Raw genomic sequence first — 22,453 nt, 5'->3', positions numbered from 1 at the left:
CAGAAAAATAACACAAATTCTCCCACTAGTACAATGAAAAAGTACCCAGGATAAATATTGACCCCCAGAAATTATTGTCCCAACTATTATAAGTTGATATAGTAATTATCGTGACAGGCTTAGCTAGAGGTATAATAGCTAAATGTTTACAAATAGTTGGAGAATTTGGAAGAGAAACAAATATTTCTAACATTACTGGTGGTGGTAGTCCCGGCAGAACCGCATATTGGCCATTAGAGAGGCCATGGTGTTGTAAAGAGAGATTTTAAATATTTAGTTGCTGTCCGTGCCATTTTAGAGTTAAGGCAAGCAGTCAAACCCGAGCTGTAGAAACATGATCCTCTATTATTGTCTGTGTTTAAAACTTCAAATGTTGGCAATAAAGGGTCAATATTTAGGCTTGAATACACAAACTAACATGATGTACCAAACTCTACAAAGACGACCCTTGTTCTCCTGTCGTACTCCATTCCTGAGACAAACAACAGTACAAACCTAACCTCATTGGCAGAGGGAATAAAAATAGCCCCACGAGCTCCAACCTAAATGTTTGCGCTCCTAATAAACACTCCAAAAGTAGCTCTCACTAGATCTTTTAGGGACAATTTTCTCCGCCCTGCCTTCTCATTTTTCTCTCATCTGGTCTCGCAGATCAAAAGTTCCGAACAGCTATAGATTTTTCTCCCCGCGTTCTTTATAGCCACATTGAGATGACAGCTCGTCCACATCAAACGGGCAGAGTTACCCAGAAGGCTTTGTGTGGGTTCAGGTGGCTGGTAGAAAGCCTCTTGAACTGTAGTGTAATGAGTGACTAGGCAGTGCCAGTGCAGGTGAGCACCACAGGAATCCGGTGACGGCGATCCTTTGAACCTCCGGGGAGAGACTGATCGCGTGTTTGTGTGTCTGTGTGGGCGTGTGTGCATAAATCCTTCTTCAAATAGGCTGCGATATCAAAGGCCACTTTTTTTCAATTGGTTTTGGGTGCATGTAGGGTTGTAGAATGGGGTTTAGTACATTAGAGTGAAATCACTGAGGTGTAACCAGAAACTAAAATATCAGTCTTGATGATAAAAATACAGGTCAGCCACAAGTTTTGATGCAGTACAGTTGCGAAGGAATGTGTCATTTAAAATAGTCAAAAAGTCAATACCCAGAACATATATATATACTCACTTGAACAGTGTACTGAGAAAAAAACAGACAGAATCGGACATTTTGTTAAAGGAGGGTCTAGTGGGGGGTCCACCACCTGCTTGTCTCCATGGAAATGTTATTGATTTGTCTAGAATGTTTCATGTACTATAGATTAAACCTATCACAAGAGAGACAAACAGGTTACATCACTGCACTACATTACAGTTCAGATCTGTGGAGAGTCGCCCCTATTCACAGATGGAATTATTGTATTTTTGAACAATGGAAACACCCATAATGAATAAATGCTAGGTGGATATGTTTAATGTCATACCATGGAACATTCCTGGCAAAGCAATAACATCTCCATGGAGACATGTAGGCAGCGGACCCTCCATCAGAAAAGTTGTGCACTGTACCTTTAAGGTTCAGAATTATGAAAAGAAACAGCACCATTAAATACTTGCATATTTTGTTTTTAAAAGTGCATTACAGTGTCAAAAATAGTCTTTTTATAATTAGTACAGTCAAACAAGGTCGAAACTTGGTATTGGGACAACACATTTTTTTTTTTTTTTTTTATTAGGGATATACAGATATATCGGGCTGACTTTTTAGTGTATCGACTATCGGCCTTAAATCTCCATCATAGGCCGATATTTTGTTTTGGTCAATTTTCTGCCTAAAAATACACACAATGCTTTATATTAGGAGTTTGTAGTACATTTAAATATTTGGGGAACATAATCAAAATGGGCTAATATGTTGGCCAAAAATATCGGCAGAGCTTATCAGCCGTTGGTTTCCTTGTATTCTAAACAATCGTTATCGGCATTGGCCATGAATAAACCCTTATCGGTCAATCTCTATTTGAAATGTGCTTAAAAGTGTGACTTGTGAGTTCAAATACTTTCAGTGGGGAGCTGTTCATATTTCTTCTTTTTTGCCGTTCCCATTTTTTCTTTTTCTTTTCAAATTTCCAAAAAATAAATAAATTTTCCTCCTTATTAAACCCACATGACCTAAACTTTTTCTTCTTTTCTTCTGACAGGGACCTGCGGAGTAACATGATCAGTCACATTGAACCCGGCGCTTTCCTTGGATTGGCATCACTCAAAAGACTGTAAGTATATTAAGGCCTCTACAGCTTAACCAGCTCCCTTAATGTGACTTCTGAAAGTCTTTGTACACTTTGCGTTTGCACGCAAGCTTCACTGGGATTTTTCAAACCTATTTAAAAGATCCAAATTCTTCCAATGCGCTATGTTAAGTATGCACTGTAATTACTGAGAAGTTAATTGCCTGAAATTAAGTGACTAAAGCTGCCACATTTTTAATAGCAGGGTTGCAAATTCAGAAAGATTGTAATTTGTTTCTTGATTCTACTGAGCTGAAAAGTTACTGATTAATGTACTAACATGTGCAATTTTCTTTATTTGTTTATTATCATTATTATAATTATTATTTAATTCACCTGTGGAGTGACAGCTGTTAGTCTTGTATGCATTATGTAAACTTCAGTATCATTAGAAGTATTGGAAGTTCAGTTTAATACAGCTGAAATTGCATTATGTAGTGTTATGTAGAACCATCACGACTGTTTTATACATGAACATAGCCCTAACGCACTAGCCGTCTCATCATAGGCAGCGATCATGGGCGTGTTTCCGGCTCAATCGACTCTAGCTCCAATTCATTTTACATTGGAAAAACTGTCATGTTCCTTCTGTAACTGCTGCAGTTAGCCTCATCATTTTGGTCTTTTAATGTTTGTATTAACCCGCTCTACATGATCCTGGTGTTTTTATTTTGCTGTTTTGTCTGTGAATTAAGATATGAACATTGATAATCGACAAATTAGGTGCTTTCTTTCCCCAAGGTCGCTCCTACTAGCATTAGCAACAGGTGTGATTGACAGCGTTGACTAAGTGCCCGCTCCCTGCTAAACCAGTGGTGCGGGCGGGAAGAGGCATTACCTTCAACAGCCTCGCTCCGGATTAGCTCTAGCTATGATACTTATGGTTGGAATTCCAAATGTGGAACTCGGCTCCAAATTCTCCCCTATAACTGCTAGCCTCAATGAGCTTCATTTGATTGGAGCTGAACGCTATGGGTTACGTCACACTCTTTTACTCCACTTCTTTATACAGTCTGTGACCATTACTTAATATTTAGACTACTTATACTGTAATCTGCATAATCAGTCGTTTTTCATAGAGCTAGCTAAACAGAAACCGTACAAATAGGTGTGTTAGTTTCAGTGTAGTTGGCTCCTCCCTTCAGATTGATATAAGGCAGTGTCCACCAGTAATCTGAACTGAATTTTTGTCTTTTTTACCATCACCTATCATTGCCTTGAATATATGGATGGAAAGACAACTGTTTTAAATACAAGTTCCTGCGCATGACTACACCAGTTCAGTTCATATCCAGTGTCCATAAGGGAGTACAGTCTCACACCAATCTATTTCTACTGCCTTGTTTTGTCTGGACCGGTGCCAGGAACCTCAGCAGACACCATGAAGCCCTATGTACATTCACACACCACTAAAAAATGACGGGACTCTACGGAATAGCTTTATGTGTAGTCTCTGGACATATTTGCGGATCGTTTTGAAAAGAACTTTTTTTAAAACTTGAATCCAGCAGCACGTGGGGGGTCAGAAACTATAGATAATTGTGTGTAAGAGAGTAGGAACATGGTCTGAATTGGGATTACCCAACAGTGCCAACATAAACTGGAGCTTGGCGGCTGCAGTGGAGAGAAAGAGAAACAGTCAGATTTTTGGCTCAAACCTTTACAACCTTCCCCCACATCTTGTATTCAGGCCACACTCAAGTCTGTCTATACATCTGAAGGGGAGGAAGTACTCAAGTTTGTACTGAAGTTCAAGTTGCTGCCAAATTACTGCAAATTCTCTCGAATGCAAGTGCTTACTGCTCACATCTACTTACCAACACTACAATTTAGGGTTATCCATAAAATGCAGTCTGAAAACTAGTTAAATGTTTCAAGAGGTATCAGTGCTGGAAATAAAAATCCCATAAATAAAACAAAAATGCATTATCATTGATGTATTAAAATGGTATTGAGTACAGCTGTTAAAAGTGTCAAAAATCTGATTCAAATTGATACTTGACTAATCTAGTTTTGACTAATATCAAAACTAGATTCTCATTTGACCTTTTGTAGTATCGATACTAAAAAAAGTCACATTCACAGGACCGAAATGAACCTTCCCTGAATATCTTTAGCTGTATCAGAACAAGTATAAGACACATAGACTAGTATACGCCCATGGACCACTAGGGAACCTACCTGAGCCACTGAGGGATTACACAGATACAAGACCGTCTGGAAATATAGAAGAAAGTGCTATGATTTAATTATGAAATCAAGTTTGAAATTTTTGTATCATGAAATTACTACTGCTTACCAACACTACAAGACAGGGAAAACTAGATAAACGTTTGAACAGGCATCACTACTGGAAAAATCTCATAAATTGCACAGAAATATATAAATGGTTAAAATTGGTATTAAGTACAGAGCTTTTGTTTCCTGTCTTTAAATCCAGTTTGAAATCTTCATATCCCGACACTACTGAAAGCACAACATTCGCTATGACTACAATCGGTATTAAGACAATGTCTGTGTAATCCCTCAGTTGTCCAGGTCTGATCCATAGCAAAATCTGAAGTTAAATCTGCCAACTGGACAAAACTTAGGAGTGAAGACATTTTGCTGCTCATCCAAGCCACTTCTTCAGTTAATTCATTCAGAACTGAAAAGCGGCTTGGATAAGAAGTGAAACGTCGTCACTCCTACGAGGTTTTGTCCAGTTGGTAGATTTAACTTTGGATTTTGCAGTAGTATTAAGACAATTACAACTGATAAATGCTGTTTCAAACTACTCTGACTATTAATGCTGATTTAATTCTGATCTTTTATTGCCACAGCAACTATATATTTCAGTAACTACATTTTTCTCTGCTGACTGTTTTTTTTTTTTACTATGTTAAGCCAAAGCTATATGGACCCCTTTGTGTAAATTTCAAAGGTGGGTTGTCTCTTGTCTTGACCATGAAAGGAGTGCAAAGAAAGAGAGGAGCAAAAGAGACAACGAAGGAATCCTGACTGTGGGAATGTAAACAGAACATTTCATCAAACGCCGGCATAGGCAGACTAAACACCAACGTTTGATCTGGCCATGCGTCAGTATTTGGTAACCGTATGAATATTGAAGTGCAATTGAATACGCCCGTCCTCCTTTCAAGGATGGACAAAGATTGAACAACAAGTGATTCACAATAAGCGAACATGCATGCTTACGAATTTTAGAAGTTTAATTATATTTAAGCAGAATTACAAAACATAGCAGCAATATAGGTTAAAAGTTAAAAGTTGAAAGTGTCAGTATCAGAATAGAGTTTTGAATGTTACTATCACTAAGGAATAGACATAATGCTCAATAACGATTGCGATACCATGTCATTTTCAAATTAAAATAGAATTACTTTCTTTTATATTATATATGTTATATCTGTGTAATCCCTCAGTCGTCCAGGTAGATTCCATAGTGGTCCATGGAAGTATACTAGTCTATGTGGTCTTATTCTTGTTCTGATACAGCTCAAGATCATTCCAAAGCTATTGAAGAGAGGCTCATTTCTGTCCTGTAAACTTTTTTAGTATCAGTTTATTGAAGTATTTCAATATTTGTCAACAATATTGAAAATCAGATAGTAATCGATACTAAAACAACAGAAAAAAACCAAGTGGCTGACACGGTTCCACTAAAGGCACTACAAAAGACAATGATTGCATAGATTTCCAACTTTATTACTAACACTCACTAAAAGTAGTTCATGTTAAAAATATCCCACCCTTTTGACTTCCCATTCCCCAAACAGCTGAACAGCTCCTCGCAGGAATCTAATCACATAGGGTTATTTTTGCCCCTGCCCCTCTTACTGTAGACTGGACACTCGGACAACAACTGGAGCTCTGCCCTCTGCACTGTTAATCTGCTGCGTGCCTGTGTCAGCATGGCATGTTTAAGAATGATCTTTCTCAAAGTGTTTAAGTCCACTGGGCTCCAGAGAATAAGCAGATGAAAATATGGGCCGTAATATGTGGGATTATAGAGGTGTTGTTTTAACACGATTTTAGCACAGTGCCTCCAAGTTAGTTAGTTGTTTTTTTTTCCCCCAGTCTTGTCCAGATCCACTGTCGCTTTAACTGTGGTATTTGATTACTGTGAAATAAAAGCAAGACTCATGTAAAGAGGGGGCCTTCGTCTACCCCTCCTCTTCCTTCATTCCTTACACACAACTAGGCCTGTCACGATAATTATTATACAGACTTATCATTCAATATGTGGAAGCTGGAGCAGTATATTTTGAGGGTCTGTGTATAATTTCTTTGCAATAGTGGGGAGATTTGGAGTATTTTGTTTCTAAGATTTGAGCTTCGTATGTTGCAGCTAATGCCTTTTAATGATACAGTCTGTTAAAAATGGTTTAGATTGGTATTGGTATTTTCAATATTATCATTTATTGCAATATTTCTCTGTAGCGATATACAATGCTTAGAAATTCGTTATATTCGGTGACAGGCCTACACACAACGCTAGTGCACATTACAAAACCCCGCAAAACTAGATTTTTTTTTTTCTTCTCATGCAAGTGGAGCTCGTATTCTTACAGTAAACTACTCCAGCTGGTACCTTAAGAACCACTCTCTGGTAATTACACAAAAGCCTGAATGTTAGCATATGCCCACAAGACATTTTCCAGGTGAGGTTTTGTGTAGCCATCTTATTTCTACAGTACCGCAGGATAGCTGAGGTAATGATGTGTCATTCCATACTGCCTCTAGTTTTCCCACTTGGCACTTTGAAGCGATTAGCTCATTCTGAAAAGGCTATCGTTTACAGCTTTTATTAACATATTTTGGCTGCAATGGACACCCTGCGACTTTTAATTAAGTTGAACAATTTTATTAACATCCAGTGTTGTAGTTAGGAAATTAAAATGAGATTATCTGCGACTGAAAACTGCTGATGTGAAAGTGGTGCTACAGATTTGTCCGAGAGCCTACAGTTGATGTTTAAAGCAGACCTATTATGCAATATCGACTTTTCAGAGCTTTGAACCATGTTATAGTTGTTTCCCCTTCTCATTTACCCTCTTGAAGTTGTATTTGGAGTGATTCGTGCATGTTTGGGCAATCTTTAATCGCTTATTTTCAAGACAGATTGCCAACCAATCCTCGTTTGCACCACCACCAGAATACAGACACCGCATTGTACTGACTTAATTCTCTAATTGTATTTTCTTAATCTGTGATACACGTTGGTTTCGGCAGGGTCGCGTAATTATTTTGCTATGTGATGTGCAGATATCCGTAGGAGTGGTCAACAACTACACAACCGCAGTTTTCTAACATGGAACTGAGCTGAGTTGTTTTTTATAAAGTCTTTTTGGATGGATATTGCAATTTAAATTATGCAAATTGTAACATAATGATCCTCGAGTGTCACAGATTATTAACTATAGAGCACAAACAAGGACAATAGGTCTGCTTTAAAACTGTTATTAAATGTTTAGCTCTGGATAAAAGTTGCAGTCTTTTCCATTTAAAGGCTCTGTATCTGAATTTTGCTGTGTTGAAAAACTGAAATAGTTCTGTTTTTCATGTTTTTACTTTCCTAATGCATTCTTAGCATCCTATTTATTCACGGTGACAAGTTTATAAATGCGTTTCACAACTTTCAGAGGCCAAGCATAGTCACTTTAACGCTAACAACAATTGTCATGGTAACAGCGCGCCTTACTTTCTTGTTTGTGGTTTAACTTTGTGGTGTGTGGCCTTATGTTGACCCTAAGAGCTGTTTTTACAGTATATCTGTACATCTGAAAAATACTCGACATCATTTGATCATGACATCAAAGAAAATTGGGTGCAGCCCCTTTAAGGCCTAAGATGTCTGTGATTTTTGATGAAATGTCAAGAGTGTCTCCAGACTTGATCTAATATTTACCAGAAGCATCTTGTCAGGTTTTACAAATAGGAGAAGCACTTAAACGTCTGACAATAAAAAAGAGTGGATTCATCTCTTGTTCTGTTGCACTTGGCTTTGAAGTATAGAATCCCCAGAGGCCCACACATGATCCAAAATCACCTTGAAAGTTGTGGAGCTGTCAGCAGATTTTTACACTCTCGTTCCAACTTGCTTTCACTTCACAAGCCTACAAAGTCTACATGATCTGTTTTCTCATAATATAACGTTTGGCTGGATGTAGACTTAATGGACTTCTTATTTGTATTAAGATTAGTCTTAAAAACCTTTTGTGTGTGTTACAGAGATTTGTCCAACAACAGCATTGGATGTCTAAATGTCGACATTTTTAAAGGGCTCACCAACCTGATAAGACTGTAAGTACCTTTCATTTTCAGATTCTATATACTGTGGACCATAATGTTTTATGATTTAATAAAAAGCAAAAAACTAATTTGACTCAAAAACTCTTAAAACACAATATTTACCAGTATTTTGTTGCTCAATTTAAGTAACTATTATTTGACCTGATTTATCGTTTTTGAACAAAGCTTTGGTATATAATAGCAGTAATGGTAAATGGTCACATTTTTAGCACTTTTCCACCTTCAAGGCACTCAAAGCACTTTAGATCAACGGACCACTCAGCCATTCACATACACACACATTCATACACCAGTGTACGCAGACTCCGGGGGCGAGGGTGGTGTTAAGTGTCTTACCTAAGGATGCAGCAGCAGCATTCATCTGTGGGAGCTGGAAACGCACCGCCAACCTGTGGGTCAGTGGGTCAGTGGATCAGACCGCTCAACCAATGATGTTTATGCCAAGAACAGGTTTTTGAACTGCCAACCTTCGGATCAGTGGGCAGACGCTCTACTCACTGAGCTACTGTCACCCCTACTATTATCTGTTCTGAATAAAATGCTGTTTTATTCTAATTACTTGCAGCCCAGCCTTTTTAGAATGTGCCTTATCCATTTTCATCAAAATCACTGTATTATTTGGTTGGAATAATGAATTTTAATAAACTAACTGAAACATATCACTAGACGGTGTTGACAATTTTTGAATCTGTCATATTTAATTATGTGACATTTTCAAACTTCTCAGATGTGGAGATAATATAAATACATCTCAGAGCAAATAAAGTAGTGAAACAAAGGGGCAAAAATGCATAAAACTGTTCCAATATACAAGTAAAGTCTTGTGTCTTTTCTTTTGACAGGAATCTTTCAGGGAACATGTTTTCATCGCTGGCTCAGGGGACCTTTGACAGCCTGTTGTCTCTAAAGTCTCTGTAAGTTTGATGAGGAGGCTTCCTGCTGAGGGCTGACATCACCGGTGCGGAATGATGAAGTCACCGTTTTCACCTGTGTTTTTCTCGTTTTCTTTTCCTCTCTTCCACATCTGTCTTTTCTCAGGGAGTTTCAGACGCCGTACCTACTGTGCGACTGCAACCTTCTGTGGCTGCTGCGCTGGATCAAGGACCGAAGCATCGTCGTCAAAAATACAAAGTGTTCCTATCCCCAGTCGCTCCAGGGCCAAGTTATTACCTCCATCAGACCGGAGCTTCTGACCTGTGGTAAGGACACAGGACAAAAGTGGATCACATACATGGTGATATCATGTTTTGGGGCTTAATATGAAGTTATAGTTTCATAAGTTCACTAAAGTATGTTTTATCAGACTAATGACATGGCAGTACTCTCAGAAGTGGGGAATTTTTAGAATGGCAGACGCAAAAATGTCCTTATTTTTACAATACATGGTAAAAGCACTTGTTTTTGGTCAATTGTAAAATCAGAAAAAAATTATTACCAATTAATTCTCATGTGTTAGTTTAGGATTTGAGTCAGGATTTTGTCTGCACTATTCATAGACTGTATACATAAATGGGCATAGCTAACCTGCTAGCCACCGCGTTCCAAATAGGAAGTGATCACGGGCGCACTTCTGGCCCCATCGACTCATATTCACTTTCTATCACTGTACCTGCTGCTGTCATTTTGATCTTAAAATGTTCATATTAACCCGCTCTACATGATACTGGTGTTTTTCTTTCTCTATTTTGTCCCTAAATCAAGATATGAACATTAATAACAGACAAATCGGGTACTTTCTTTCCTCGAGGTGGCGCACACACCGCCTGCTAAACCAGTGCGGGTGGGAAGGGGCGTTATCTTCAACAACCTCACTCCAGATTGGCTGTTTAAGTTGCTATATTTGCGTTCGGAATTCCAAATAACGATCTCGGCTCCAAATCCGCCTCTATAACTGCTAGGCTTAATTAGCTGCAGCCGAACGCTATGGGTGACGTCACACTCATTTAGTCCACTTCTTTATACAGTTTATGACACTGTTAAAACTTTCCTCGAGGTTATGAAGCAAGTTACTAGTTAGAAGTGTCCAAATGTTACTTTGTATTGGTCTAACGTTGCCATGTAGTTCAGTTTGAGCTGCTCTGACAGGCTAAAACATGGCACCGTTTAGCCATGACACAGATTGCGCTGTTATAGCCTGTGCTGTCTCTTTAATTTTTCTGCTGGTATCAGTGTGTCTTGTGTTTGGGGAACAGGGGTTTGTGCAATGACACCAGAGATAAGGACAAGGGCCAGAGCAGTCGTGTGTTTATACTTGCTCACGTCTTATCAGCCTGGCACTCATCACACCACAGGATTATGAAACGCAAACAGCAGGGACACGGGCGCGGTAAATGGACCTCAAATAGATAAACCATTTTTAAGTTGTTGTTGCCATATAAATATACATGTTCAGACTAGAGCCGTAAATCGGATAGTAATTGATACGAAAACTACCGGTAATCTTGAGTTGTATCGGAAAAAGTATAAGACCACGTAGACCACTTTACTTGCGGCCCAGCTTTTTTAGAGTGGGACTTATCCATTTTTATCAAAATCATTGTATTATTTGGTTGGGATAATGCATTTTAATGAACTAACTGAAGCATATCACTAGACAGTTTTGACCATTTTTGAATCTGTCCTATTAAATTATGTGACATTTTCAAATTTCTCAGACTTGGACCTAATATAAATACAACTCACAGCAAATAAAGGAGTAAAACAAAAAGAGAAAAATTTATAAAACTGTTCCAATATATACAAGTAAAGTCTTTTCTTTTGACAGGAATCTTTCAGGGGAATCATATACTAATCAATACGAAAATTAGTATATGATTGAGCAAGCATTGATACCAAAAAAAGGCACATTCATAGGATAGAAATTAACCTTTCTGGAATAGCTTCAGAATAATTTTGAGCTGTATCGGAACAAGTATAAGACATATAGACTAGTATACGCCCATGGACCTTTTCAGAACATAGCTGGGGTAATATAAAAGATGTTGATGTCTAAAAAGCTGTCAAGTTTTGAGTCTATACCTTCATAACAAAATCAAGTTTGAAATTTTAGTATTGTGACAACACTAGTCCAGACCATATGTTGATTTTTACAGATAACTTTTATAAATACTTTTATATCACAAAAACAAGGGTTATTGTGAGTAAAACATTACATTTGTGCATTTTGATTCTCAAGATGATTTCTCACTTGTTATTTGAAAATTTTACTGCTATTGTATTTGAATAATGGCTAGTATTTTTATTTTTTTTTGTAAAATCCCTTTATATGTGACCAGGCTTTAGTCAAAAATATTTGTAGACATACCAAAATCAACTAATGCACCACTACGGCCACTACTACCTCTAATACCGCTACTACCACTACCGCCACTACTACCACCGCCAACTTTCCCCAAATTCAGAGCTACTTTCCATCTTGTCTCAAAAATGCACATACCTCGCAGAGCAGCCATTCCACTGTGTCACATAGCTGCTTTAATCACATGTCCAAATATAGTGACCACCACATTCTTTTTGCTCTCCTCAGACGCGCCTCTTGAGCTGCCCTCTTTCCAGCTGACCCCGTCCCAGCGGCAGGTGGTCTTCCAGGGGGACAGTCTGCCCTTCCAGTGCCAGGCCTCGTTTGTAGCCGAGGACATGCAGGTGCAGTGGTACCAGAATGGGCGCATGGTCAAAGCGGACGCCGCCCAGGGCATCTTTATCGAGAAACGCATGGTCCAGAACTGCTCCCTCATCGCAAGGTTGGTCAAGTTCAATGGAAAACCCATAACTCAGAAGCTACTGCACATTTTTAAAACAGTAATGGAAGTAATAACAGTAACTTAAAAAAAAAAGAAAAAAGTTTGATTAAATAACATAGACATCGAAATAGAGATGCACCAACCCCACGCTTTCAGTTCTGGCACTGCTATCGATACAAGTGAAGCGACAGCATTTTTCCTTCTCAAAACACAGTGAACTTATTACACAATTATGTTATGCAACTGTTACTTGTCCTTCAAATCACTACTGAAAAAGCTTTGTATGAATAAAAGTTCATTATGAGACATTCTAGGGCAAGATCAGCCTTTAAATACTCTTATTCCATCCAATTAAAGACCCAACTAGGATATCGGCCTGAACCAGCAAATACCAGTGTCGTTTTGGTGCATCTCCACAACTAAATTGAGTACTTTGATTCCCAGTACCAAATAATCTAAGCAGTGCTGATCGGGCTTTGAAAGATTTACAAACATTTACTAGATATTAAATCAATCTGTTTTTCTCTTAAGTTTTCCAAGTTGTTGTTTGTATTCAAAGTTCAATTCAATTTCATAACCATCCAGAACTTTGTATAAAGACACAAATATGACAAAATATATTTAAGCTGAAACAAGTGAAACAATTAATAGCAAATAATCAGTTAAATTGAAATAATCTGCAACTAATTTAGTAAACGAATAACATACTAGAATAATCACTATCTGGACTGTACACAGATTCCAAAACATGCCATGTGCTGAGAAGAGTTTACATAAAATTAATGTTTGTGATGGAAAAAATCTCTTTAGTTTGTAAATATACTCCATCAGGATTCCCTCAAACGTCACCACTTCAGCTTCACCTCAAATCGGGTCAAATCGAAAGAATAATCCTTAGACTAATCGATTAGCAAAATAATTGTTAATTGTAGCTCTACTGCATCACATTTAATTAACTGACAGTTCTTCCTCCACCAGTGCCTTGACCATTTCAAACATCCAGCCTGGTTTCACTGGGAACTGGGAGTGTCGAGTTTGGACAAGCAGAGGCAACACCACCAGGACTGTGCATATAGTGGTTTTGGAAAGTACAGCTAAATACTGCGCCCCTGAACGCATCTCCAACAACAAGGGGGACTTTAGGTAAGTGAACAATATACTGTTGTTTTGCTGTAATCAAACCAATACTTTTTGCTTGCAGCGTGGTCGACATATCTCCTTTGTAACTACTACCCCCTTGTGGTTGACATGTGTAATTGCATAGTAGTATTTCTAAGAGTTTGTGCTTCTAAATGTTCTTTTAGGTGGCCTCGGACTTTGGCTGGGATCCGAGCGTACCTCCCATGCAGCAGACTGTCTTCAGGCTCTTACAGCAGCTCTGAGGACCAACGAGCCTGGCGTTACTGCAACAGAGATGGGCAGTGGGCGGAGGACGACTACTCCCGATGTCAGTTTCAGAAAGACGTCACAAGATTTTTATATGTCATCAACCAGGTGTGTGATAAAACTAGATCAACGTGCATAAGTAGGGCATATATTTTTACATAATATCTTGTTTTTTGTTTTTATTTTTTTTTATTTTAGATTCCTCTGAATGAAAGCACCGTGGTCCCAAGTGCCCGTCGCCTCCTGGTCTGCACAGTGGAGGCCGCCAACTTTTCAGACAAGATGGACATCATCTTTGTAGCTGAGATGATAGAAAAGATTGGAAAGTTTGTCGAGAAATTCAAAGATGTAAGTGTTTCTCATTAACAGCTTGTCCTTAATACTAGTCATTAATAGCTATAATAAGAAATTTGTGTGTAGTATAATTTTTTTTTACTGGCATTCTTGACTATACACGGTTTGAGTTTTGATGTGCGTTCATGCAAAGTCAGTTTTAGTATTGAAGAGGTGATCAATAGGTTTCATAAGTTAATCATTTATGAATTATACAGTTATATTTTTGGCTTAGAAATTAAAAGTTATAGAAAAAACATCTCAGAAACCGGAGTATAGTTTGCGTGTTGGATCTGAAAACTTCCCAATATTATGTTTTTATTTCTCTATTGTTTGGAAATTTTGGAATCATTAAACTTACTCGGGTTAGTATGCGGTTACACCATAATGACATTGAAAACTTGTGGAGTGGTCTGAAAACTTCCTGATTCCACCATTATATGCAAGTTTAGTTCTTTGCTCTCCGTAGTCTCCAAACACATTTTCCCATTGTTGTCTAGATGATCAGGAAACTTACGGCCCATCGTCTGACCCTCCTTTGCTCTTGTCTTTAGTTGGGAGAGGTGATGTTGAGTATGGCCAGTAACTTGATGCTGGCCGATGAGAAGGTGCTGTGGATGGCCCAGCGTGACGCCCAGGCCTGTTCCCGAATCATCGCCTGCATCCAGAAGATCGCAGTGTACCGCCTGGCTACGGCTCAAGCTTTCTCACTTGTAAGAAACAATTTAACAGTTTAGTTTTTTAAACCTGTTACGATCAGTGGATATGTTTCTTGGTATTTCAGTCTGTAAAAAAATGAAAAATAATGACTTATAAGTAAAACCAGACTACAGTTTTTGTCTCACTCTTAGTTTACTTTTATTAGTACAATGTTTCAATTCCTCTGACCTTCCTCATTTATGCAGCCCCTTCCGCGCCGCTTATATAACTTAAAGTAAAGTAAAGTAATCCATCAGAAAAAATACATTCACAATTAGACCTCAAAGTAACCGCAATTTTGTACATAATTGACTTTGCGCCAGCCTTTCGTCAGTTGCAATACACGGATAATGATTCGGAAAATGTAAAGGTTAGTATCACCGTTAAAAAGGGAACAACTGCATTTCATTATTCTGACATTTTTAGGAAAATAAGTGGTGCATTGACAAGTTTACATGAACCTCCCTCACAGCTCACAGGGAGGACAAACAGATATCTGCTCCTCATTACAACACTACAAATCCTGACAAAATTATTCCTCAACAAGTCAAAAATACTTAAAACCATCAAATCTGACAAAGTAGGAAAGTCCTTTTTGCAGAGTAGAATAAAATGTTAACTTTTTAACTGTAATATTTCTTCAGACTTCTCCAAATATCGCGATGGAGGCTCACGCGGTTCGGCTGAATGAGTGGAACGGCATGACCTGCATGTTGTTCCAGAGGCCAAGCCCAGAACGCACCCCCGGCCAGGACCGCCAGCTCACCTTCAAATGCAACACCACCAGCTCTTTTTCCAGCATCCTCTACAAGGTGAAACACATGTCCTTCACATCTTATTTTAAGTCTATTTATTGGTGTTTGAGTACTTTGAAATTAAATAGGGATGCACCAATACTGAAATGTTGCTGGGTTGGATACTGGTTCCGAGATATCTGTTAAGTCGATATCTCATTTTGGTCTATGGTGTAATAAGCTGATTTACTTACCAATATTGGCCCAAATCACCTTGTAATATTGAACTTGTGTTTTTTAAAAGCTGTTCTGTAAGTACTTTATATGATCAATAAGTTACAAAACACATTTGGATAATTATTCCCATGCTCCGTTTGTGTTTAAAAGAGAATATTTTCAGTCTCTGCCCTGGTATCGGTTGATATCGGGAATCGGTAGATACTTAAAGTCACAGTATTGCAACAGAAAAACCTGAATCGGTGCATCCCTAAAATTTAAAGAAGAATATGTTCATAGGTAGAGCATTATTTAGTTTGAATTTATATTTTTGATTCGTTGTTAACAGCAATATTGATCTAAAATAATGTAATAATAAAAATGGGTCCATGGACTGTTCAGCACTGTCTCTTCATAGTGGCATTTCTTTATAGCACGCTGCAGATTTTCATTTATATATGTTTGTTATTATTCAAAAAATGTAGACTCCAGGGTTCAAACTGTCACAATTTCTAACAATAAACAAGTAGAGAGCAATGAGAGAATCAATCGAAACTACATCTTTGAATAAGCTCATAATGAGGGAACGCCAGTATAACATGGTTAAACAAAAGATGAATTTATTTTAATAGATTCTTTTTTCAGACCAAGGTTTAGTTTGTTTTCGTACCTGACAGTTTCGACTGCTCATTAGCGCTCTTCCTCAGCGTGGTCACGTGATGCTGCTGTGACATGTCCGGTCAGCTGATTTAAACAGGTTTTGGTGCTGTCTTTGTACCGGTGGAGGCAGAACGACAGCAACATCTGCAACTAAACTAAACCTTGGTCTGAAAAAAGAATCTATTAAAACAAATTAACGGTAAATAACCAGAAGAAGCTCATTGAACTATAAGATGAATTTGCATAACATGTCACCTTTAATGTGCTTTACAGAACACTGTCATAGAGGCTTCACTACAGCTTCCTCAGTCTCTTCTTGCTCAGGCCGCTCCCCCGGTGCAGCCAGAGGACACAGTTTATAAACTGTATCTTCTGGGTTTCCGTAACGGCAAATTCTTCCCATCCACTGGAAACTCGTCTCAACTCGCTGACAGCGGGAAGAGGAGGACTGTGACCACTCCTGTCATCATGGCCATGATTGGTGAGCCATTTCTTTTTTCTTCAGCTCTTTCTTCTATGCATTACTGTATATCATTATATTCTTCACTTTCAGTTTGTAGATTAGGCATGATTGATTATTCTGGGAAAAAATTTTCTTGTCAAAACTATTTAGTTTCAAGTTTTGCTGTCTGTGGAAATTTTGTTATTTGAGTTAAAGCTGAGATACCTGATTTTCAAACTGTGAAAGGAGGAAGTAGGTATTTAAATGTGTCCAACTTGTTCCCAGCTCGCACAAACCCTGTGGCACATTTTAAGTTTTCCCCTGCAGGAGTCTTTTTTGGCACATGCAGTTTTAGAACAGCTTTTTCAGATGGAGAAATTAAGCAGTGAGGACTACCAACGCACTGCCATTCAGCTCTCATCTCAAAGCGTCCCATAGTGATGCACACAGCTCTTTCTGAGGGTTTGCAGTTAATTAAATACAGTTCAATGCAGATCAGATTAGGGATGGAACAGTAAATAAAATCGGTTATCATAATAAAAAGGGTCGACAATAATTGTGGTTAGGACATTTTATTTAATCGTGATAATAAACGCCATTATGTCACCAGAATGTGCAGCAAAACTACTTCTCCCTGATGATCTCCCCTGGATCACTGTTGTTTTCACTTATAACAAAGTACAATTCTTTAACAGTTGTTTAAATATGGGACCTATTCATAATATTAAAATTATAATTATTTGTATCCGTAACATTTTTAAACTGTCAGCAACTTAAATCATTATCGTGATATAATCGTTAATTGCAATTATTTTGGACATGATAATTGTGAGGCCAAATTTCAATATCGTCCATGTCTTGATCAGATACTGTTAAAATACAGTGGGGAAAAACTGAATGTACAAGTTTACAAGAGAAATCCTGTGTGCAATCCAGCTTTGAGTGCGATTTTCTTATTCCAGTGACAGATATTTTTGTTCTTAATGATGCAAAAACCATCAACTGAAACATTTGCCATATTGTTTAGTCAAAACAAAGCTATTATTCAAGACAATTTAATATCTACAATAGAACAGCTATTTCTTCTGTGTTCTTTCCTCTGAACAGTACTGTATATACACGTGTTTCCTTTGCTTGTTTCTAGATGGCACGTCACTTCGTAATTTGCGTACTCCCGTGAACATCACCCTGAGGCGTCTGGCCCGCGGATCGGACCCGGTCTCTGCCCAGTGGAACTACAGTCTGGGAGGAGGCCAGGGCGGGTGGCAGAGCGAAGGCTGCAGAATACTAGGGCATCACGACAACTTCACCACCATATCCTGCAACTCCCTTGGCAACTACGGCCTTCTAATGGTAACTTTTATCACCGGCATTCTTGATTATAAGCAGTTTGAATTTTGATGTGTATTCATGCAATGTTTTACTATAGTTGTGATCAGTAGATTTCACAAGATGATCTTTATTAAATCAAACTTTCTTAATTATATAGTAATATTTTTGACGTAGACAGATAAAAGATCAATTAAATGTATTCTAGTTTTGATTTTTAAAACATTTTTTCATTCATTTTGTGGCCAGTGATTCTCTCATTTATCAATTTTAACCCATTCAGTCACCGTTTTAGTCAGAATTGGCTTTTTTATTTCCCTTCCTCCATTCACTTTTCTCACTAGTTTCATCCCTGACTAGTTCCGATATGTTAATTTTGATGTAACGCTTTCTGAAGTCTTAATCTTTCTTAGCTGACATTTCTGGAAGTTTCACTATCACACGCTTAACCGTTCCATGTTTTTTCCAGGACCTTAATAAGATGGATTATTCCACTCCAAGCATCCAGCTGCACCCAGTCAGCTATGCCACATCGGTCATCCTCCTGCTCTGCCTGCTCACCATTATAATCAGCTACGTCTACCACCACAAGTACGAGACATGACCTTTCCCTCCTCTAGTTGCAGAACTTTGGTCCATTTGATTCCTGATTAATATGGGATCGTTTTCATTTCTAAACATTTTAATTACATTTATTTTTCCAGGTCTGTGCGAGTGAGCAAAAAAACTTGGCACATGTTGGTGAACCTCTGCCTGCACATCGCTCTCACCTGCGGCGTCTTCATAGGAGGTGTCAACCAGACGGCCAATCCAAGTGTCTGTCAGGCGGTCAGTATTATGCCCTTAGCTCTAAAGTTCAGCTGAGAAATGAAGTGAGATGTGGAAGGAAAAGTTTGTGGAGTTGCCGTTGGCTAAACTCACTCGTGTAACTTCAGAACATCGGTTAAAGTTTGCATGGGCTGATATTTTGGGTTTCTTTCATGGTTTGCGGCAATGCTGCTCCACTGGGATGTGTTATTAATTACCATCGCCCAACAGTCTTGCATTAAATTGAAACACCAAAGAATTTAGTTTGTTTGTTACAACTGCATTTGCAAAACATTACTAATTATGTGAATGATCAATACTTTTCTAGGTTGGCATCTTGCTTCACTATTCTACACTGGCGACCGCTCTCTGGGTGGGAGTGACTGCACGTAACATCTACAAACAAGTGACTCGTAAAGCCAAGCGCTATGAAGAGCTGGACGAGCCCCCACCTCCTCCAAGACCAATGCTGAGGTATGTCACTGCAGCTCAGTTTATAGTAATTGTATTACTATTCAATATTCCTATAAAAGAGCTTTCAGATATGATGCATTGTTTAAGTGAAATATTGCAGCACTTCAAAAGCTGGAATGGGAATTAAAAATTAATTTAATTGTACATTGATCTAAACATTATACACAGCTTGTTAATATTTTGTTGTAGTACATGGCATAAAATGATGTCTTGTATTAAGATTTTGCTTCCACAAGATGTCAGTGCAGAGCACCCTGCACCGTGTTACAATGTTTTATATTTCTCTGAAGGTTTTATCTCATTGGTGGAGGGATTCCAATCATCGTCTGTGGAATCACTGCAGCAGCCAACATCAAGAACTATGGGAGCCGGACAAATGCCCCTTAGTAAGTACTTAATAGAATGTCATCGTTATTCAGACTGAGGCAGTGAGAAACTGCAGTCTCACATTAAGTCTTTTTTAAGTGTGACAGAATTCACTTGGCAGCTCCAGTAAATAAAACAACATTGATTGTGTAAAAATCTTACCTAAAGTGACATGTCGTCTTTTTTTTTTGCTGCCTATTCTCTGTGGCAGCTGTTTAGATTCTATTGCACTGCTTACTAATTGAGAAATCTGGGTCTGTCTTTTGTGTGGTTTATTTATTTATTTTTTCAAGGATGATGGTAACTATAAATAGCCATGACAAGAGGCCATTTTAGGATGACATACGTCACTATGTAACAAATGCACTGCAGAATCAATGTGTAGTACTAGTATAGACTTTTCTTTTTACTGAAATGACTTTAGTCTGTTTGTATCTGAAATTGCGATTACAATTTGATATACATTTTTAAAACTTCTGTTACATTTTCTATAATTATGTTTCTCCTTTGTCTTGTAGTTGCTGGATGGCCTGGGAGCCGAGCATTGGTGCATTTTACGGTCCCGTGGGGTTTATCATCTTTGTAGACTGTATGTACTTCCTGAGCATCCTTCTGCAGCTGCGCCGTCACCCCGAGCGACGCTACGAGTTCAAAGAGCTGACGGAGGAGCAGCAGCACCTGGAGGCCATCCACACCGACGCCAACCCAGACGGAAGCCCCACCACGCAGCCCCTCACTCTCCAGCTTCAACCCCACGAAGACTCACCCTCCACTGGGCACTCTTCCCACTCTGTGCCCATGTCCGCCCTGGAGAATGAGTACACCTTCGCGGCACAGTTACTGGGCACTGCTGGAGCGTTAGGGTTATACAGCGCTCTTTGGGTGTTCGGAGCGCTTGCGATCTCCCAGGACCACCCGTTTGACTTAGCGTTCACGTGTTTGTATGGGGTGGCTGCGTTGGCGTTAGGGGCTTTTATGATTGCCCACCACTGCGTCAACAGGCAGGACATGAGGCGTTATTGGTCTCAGGCTTGTTGCTCCGGGAGACGCGCCTATTCTGCTCAAGAGGACGCACTTTTGTCCACGCCAGGTGAAACGGCATCGGCAACAGGGGGCGCTGTGAACAAAGCTGATGGGGAGTCTGTCAAATGTGGCCATAGCAGCGCTGACTCATCCCATACAAACAAAACCGCACCCAGTATGCGCAACTCTGGACAAGGAAGCAAGCTAACCAATCTACACGCAGAAGCAGCGCAATGTAAGCTAGCATCCCCGCCTGTAGCCGCTAACGGAGCGGCCATTTTGGACAACAGCCTCACTGAGCACTCCATAGACAATGAGATTAAAATAAACATGCACGTATCGCCAGTCGAAGTGCAATTCCAGCCAATGAACAACATCAACAACCCGACTCCGCCCTCAAACGGACACGCGAGCAGGCATCACAAAAACCGGGCACGTGCGCACAGGGCGAGCAGGCTAACTGTGCTAAGAGAGTATGCCTACGACGTGCCAACCAGCGTGGAGGGTAGTGTACAGAGCGTCCCAAATAAGAGACACTACTACGACATGGCTGCGCGTAACCACCGGCGGGCAGCGTACATGGCGTACAGAGAACGGCACATGCAGCAGGACAGTAGCGACAGTGCCAGCCTCCCTCGTCGCTCACGTTACGCTGATAAAGGAGGGGGGAGCTCTTTGCCCAACGGCTCCATAAAAACTGTGGAGGCTGTCGTGTCTAGCTCCAGTAAAGACTCTACTACTGGCAAACAGAGCAACAGCACAGAACTAGAGAACCAGCCCAAGTCGTACGGGCTGAATCTGGTCACTCAAAACGGTGCCCTCAAAGACAATGGCCAAGCAGTGCCTTTGATAAACACTGAGAATACAGCCAGCATTAAGACTGGACTCTGGAAACATGAAACTACTGTGTAGCTACTGTTTCCCTCCTATGGACTTTTAGAACTGCTTTATCACTGTGAATTTTGAGTTTTAAAAAATATACAATCAAAATCATTACTAAGCAGCTAGCCAAATTACTGCCACTGTTTTGTAGATATGTTTTGTATTGTAAATGGTTTATTTTTATAACTTTTATTCCAACCATTTTGTACAAAGCGAGTTGAACACAGTTGCATGGTTTGAACTTGAAATGGTTTATATAGCTAAGGGACTGTTTTCCATTCTCTAGTTTGTCCCAATATAAAACACATGTTTGTAAAGCGTGTCGAGCTTCTTTTTCTGGAACTTCTATTTTGGGGATGTTTGGAATTCACTTGTGGCACTACCCAGTTTGACTTTCTCTTTTCTTGGTGCACCATATCAAATTTTTATCATCCTTATTATCTCAGAAACATTGCTGACAGTATATGGCAACGCATTTGACCGGCATCGCATATATCAGTTTTAAAGTAGATTTTTTTTTTATCACTCTATAAAAATAGATCCCAAAAAGTAGTTTAGGTGACAGTGTAAGACAAGGCAGTAATTGGGTTTTTGTTGACCTTCTTGTGGCCTCTGGTTCCTTTCCCCACAGTGCAGCTACACTTTAATTGCCACTGGCTCCGACGGTGTTTTCTCTCTGCCTCCCCTCTCCTGGATTTGATGAGTCCCCAGATACAGTAGTACAGGGCTCTGCTGATTTATGATTGACAGCTCAGGATCCTCCATGAGAAAAAAAACA

At 39.2% G+C, this 22,453-nt stretch overlaps 1 protein-coding gene across 1 annotated transcript in view; it reads left to right on the top strand.

Moving 5' to 3' along the window:
* The window catches only part of adgra3 (adhesion G protein-coupled receptor A3), a 35,401-nt gene extending 13,409 nt beyond the window's left edge, over positions 1–21,992 (top strand). The window contains exons 3-19 of the mRNA XM_033983274.2: positions 2,186–2,257; positions 8,504–8,575; positions 9,427–9,498; positions 9,623–9,783; positions 12,111–12,324; positions 13,303–13,467; positions 13,629–13,818; positions 13,909–14,058; positions 14,598–14,756; positions 15,387–15,554; positions 16,626–16,833; positions 17,939–18,147; positions 18,593–18,714; positions 18,828–18,951; positions 19,259–19,404; positions 19,695–19,790; positions 20,289–21,992. Coding sequence (XP_033839165.1) covers positions 2,186–2,257; positions 8,504–8,575; positions 9,427–9,498; positions 9,623–9,783; positions 12,111–12,324; positions 13,303–13,467; positions 13,629–13,818; positions 13,909–14,058; positions 14,598–14,756; positions 15,387–15,554; positions 16,626–16,833; positions 17,939–18,147; positions 18,593–18,714; positions 18,828–18,951; positions 19,259–19,404; positions 19,695–19,790; positions 20,289–21,705 — 3,745 coding nt within the window. The 3' untranslated portion in view covers positions 21,706–21,992. The remainder of the gene's footprint in view (positions 1–2,185; positions 2,258–8,503; positions 8,576–9,426; positions 9,499–9,622; positions 9,784–12,110; positions 12,325–13,302; positions 13,468–13,628; positions 13,819–13,908; positions 14,059–14,597; positions 14,757–15,386; positions 15,555–16,625; positions 16,834–17,938; positions 18,148–18,592; positions 18,715–18,827; positions 18,952–19,258; positions 19,405–19,694; positions 19,791–20,288) is intronic.
* The last annotated feature ends 461 nt before the right edge of the window (positions 21,993–22,453 follow it).

This window comes from Periophthalmus magnuspinnatus, chromosome 18, assembly GCF_009829125.3.
Source record: "Periophthalmus magnuspinnatus isolate fPerMag1 chromosome 18, fPerMag1.2.pri, whole genome shotgun sequence".
Taxonomy (NCBI): Eukaryota; Metazoa; Chordata; class Actinopteri; order Gobiiformes; family Gobiidae; genus Periophthalmus; species Periophthalmus magnuspinnatus.
Note: the sequence above shows the minus strand (reverse complement) of the source record. Positions and strands in the feature narration are given on the sequence as shown.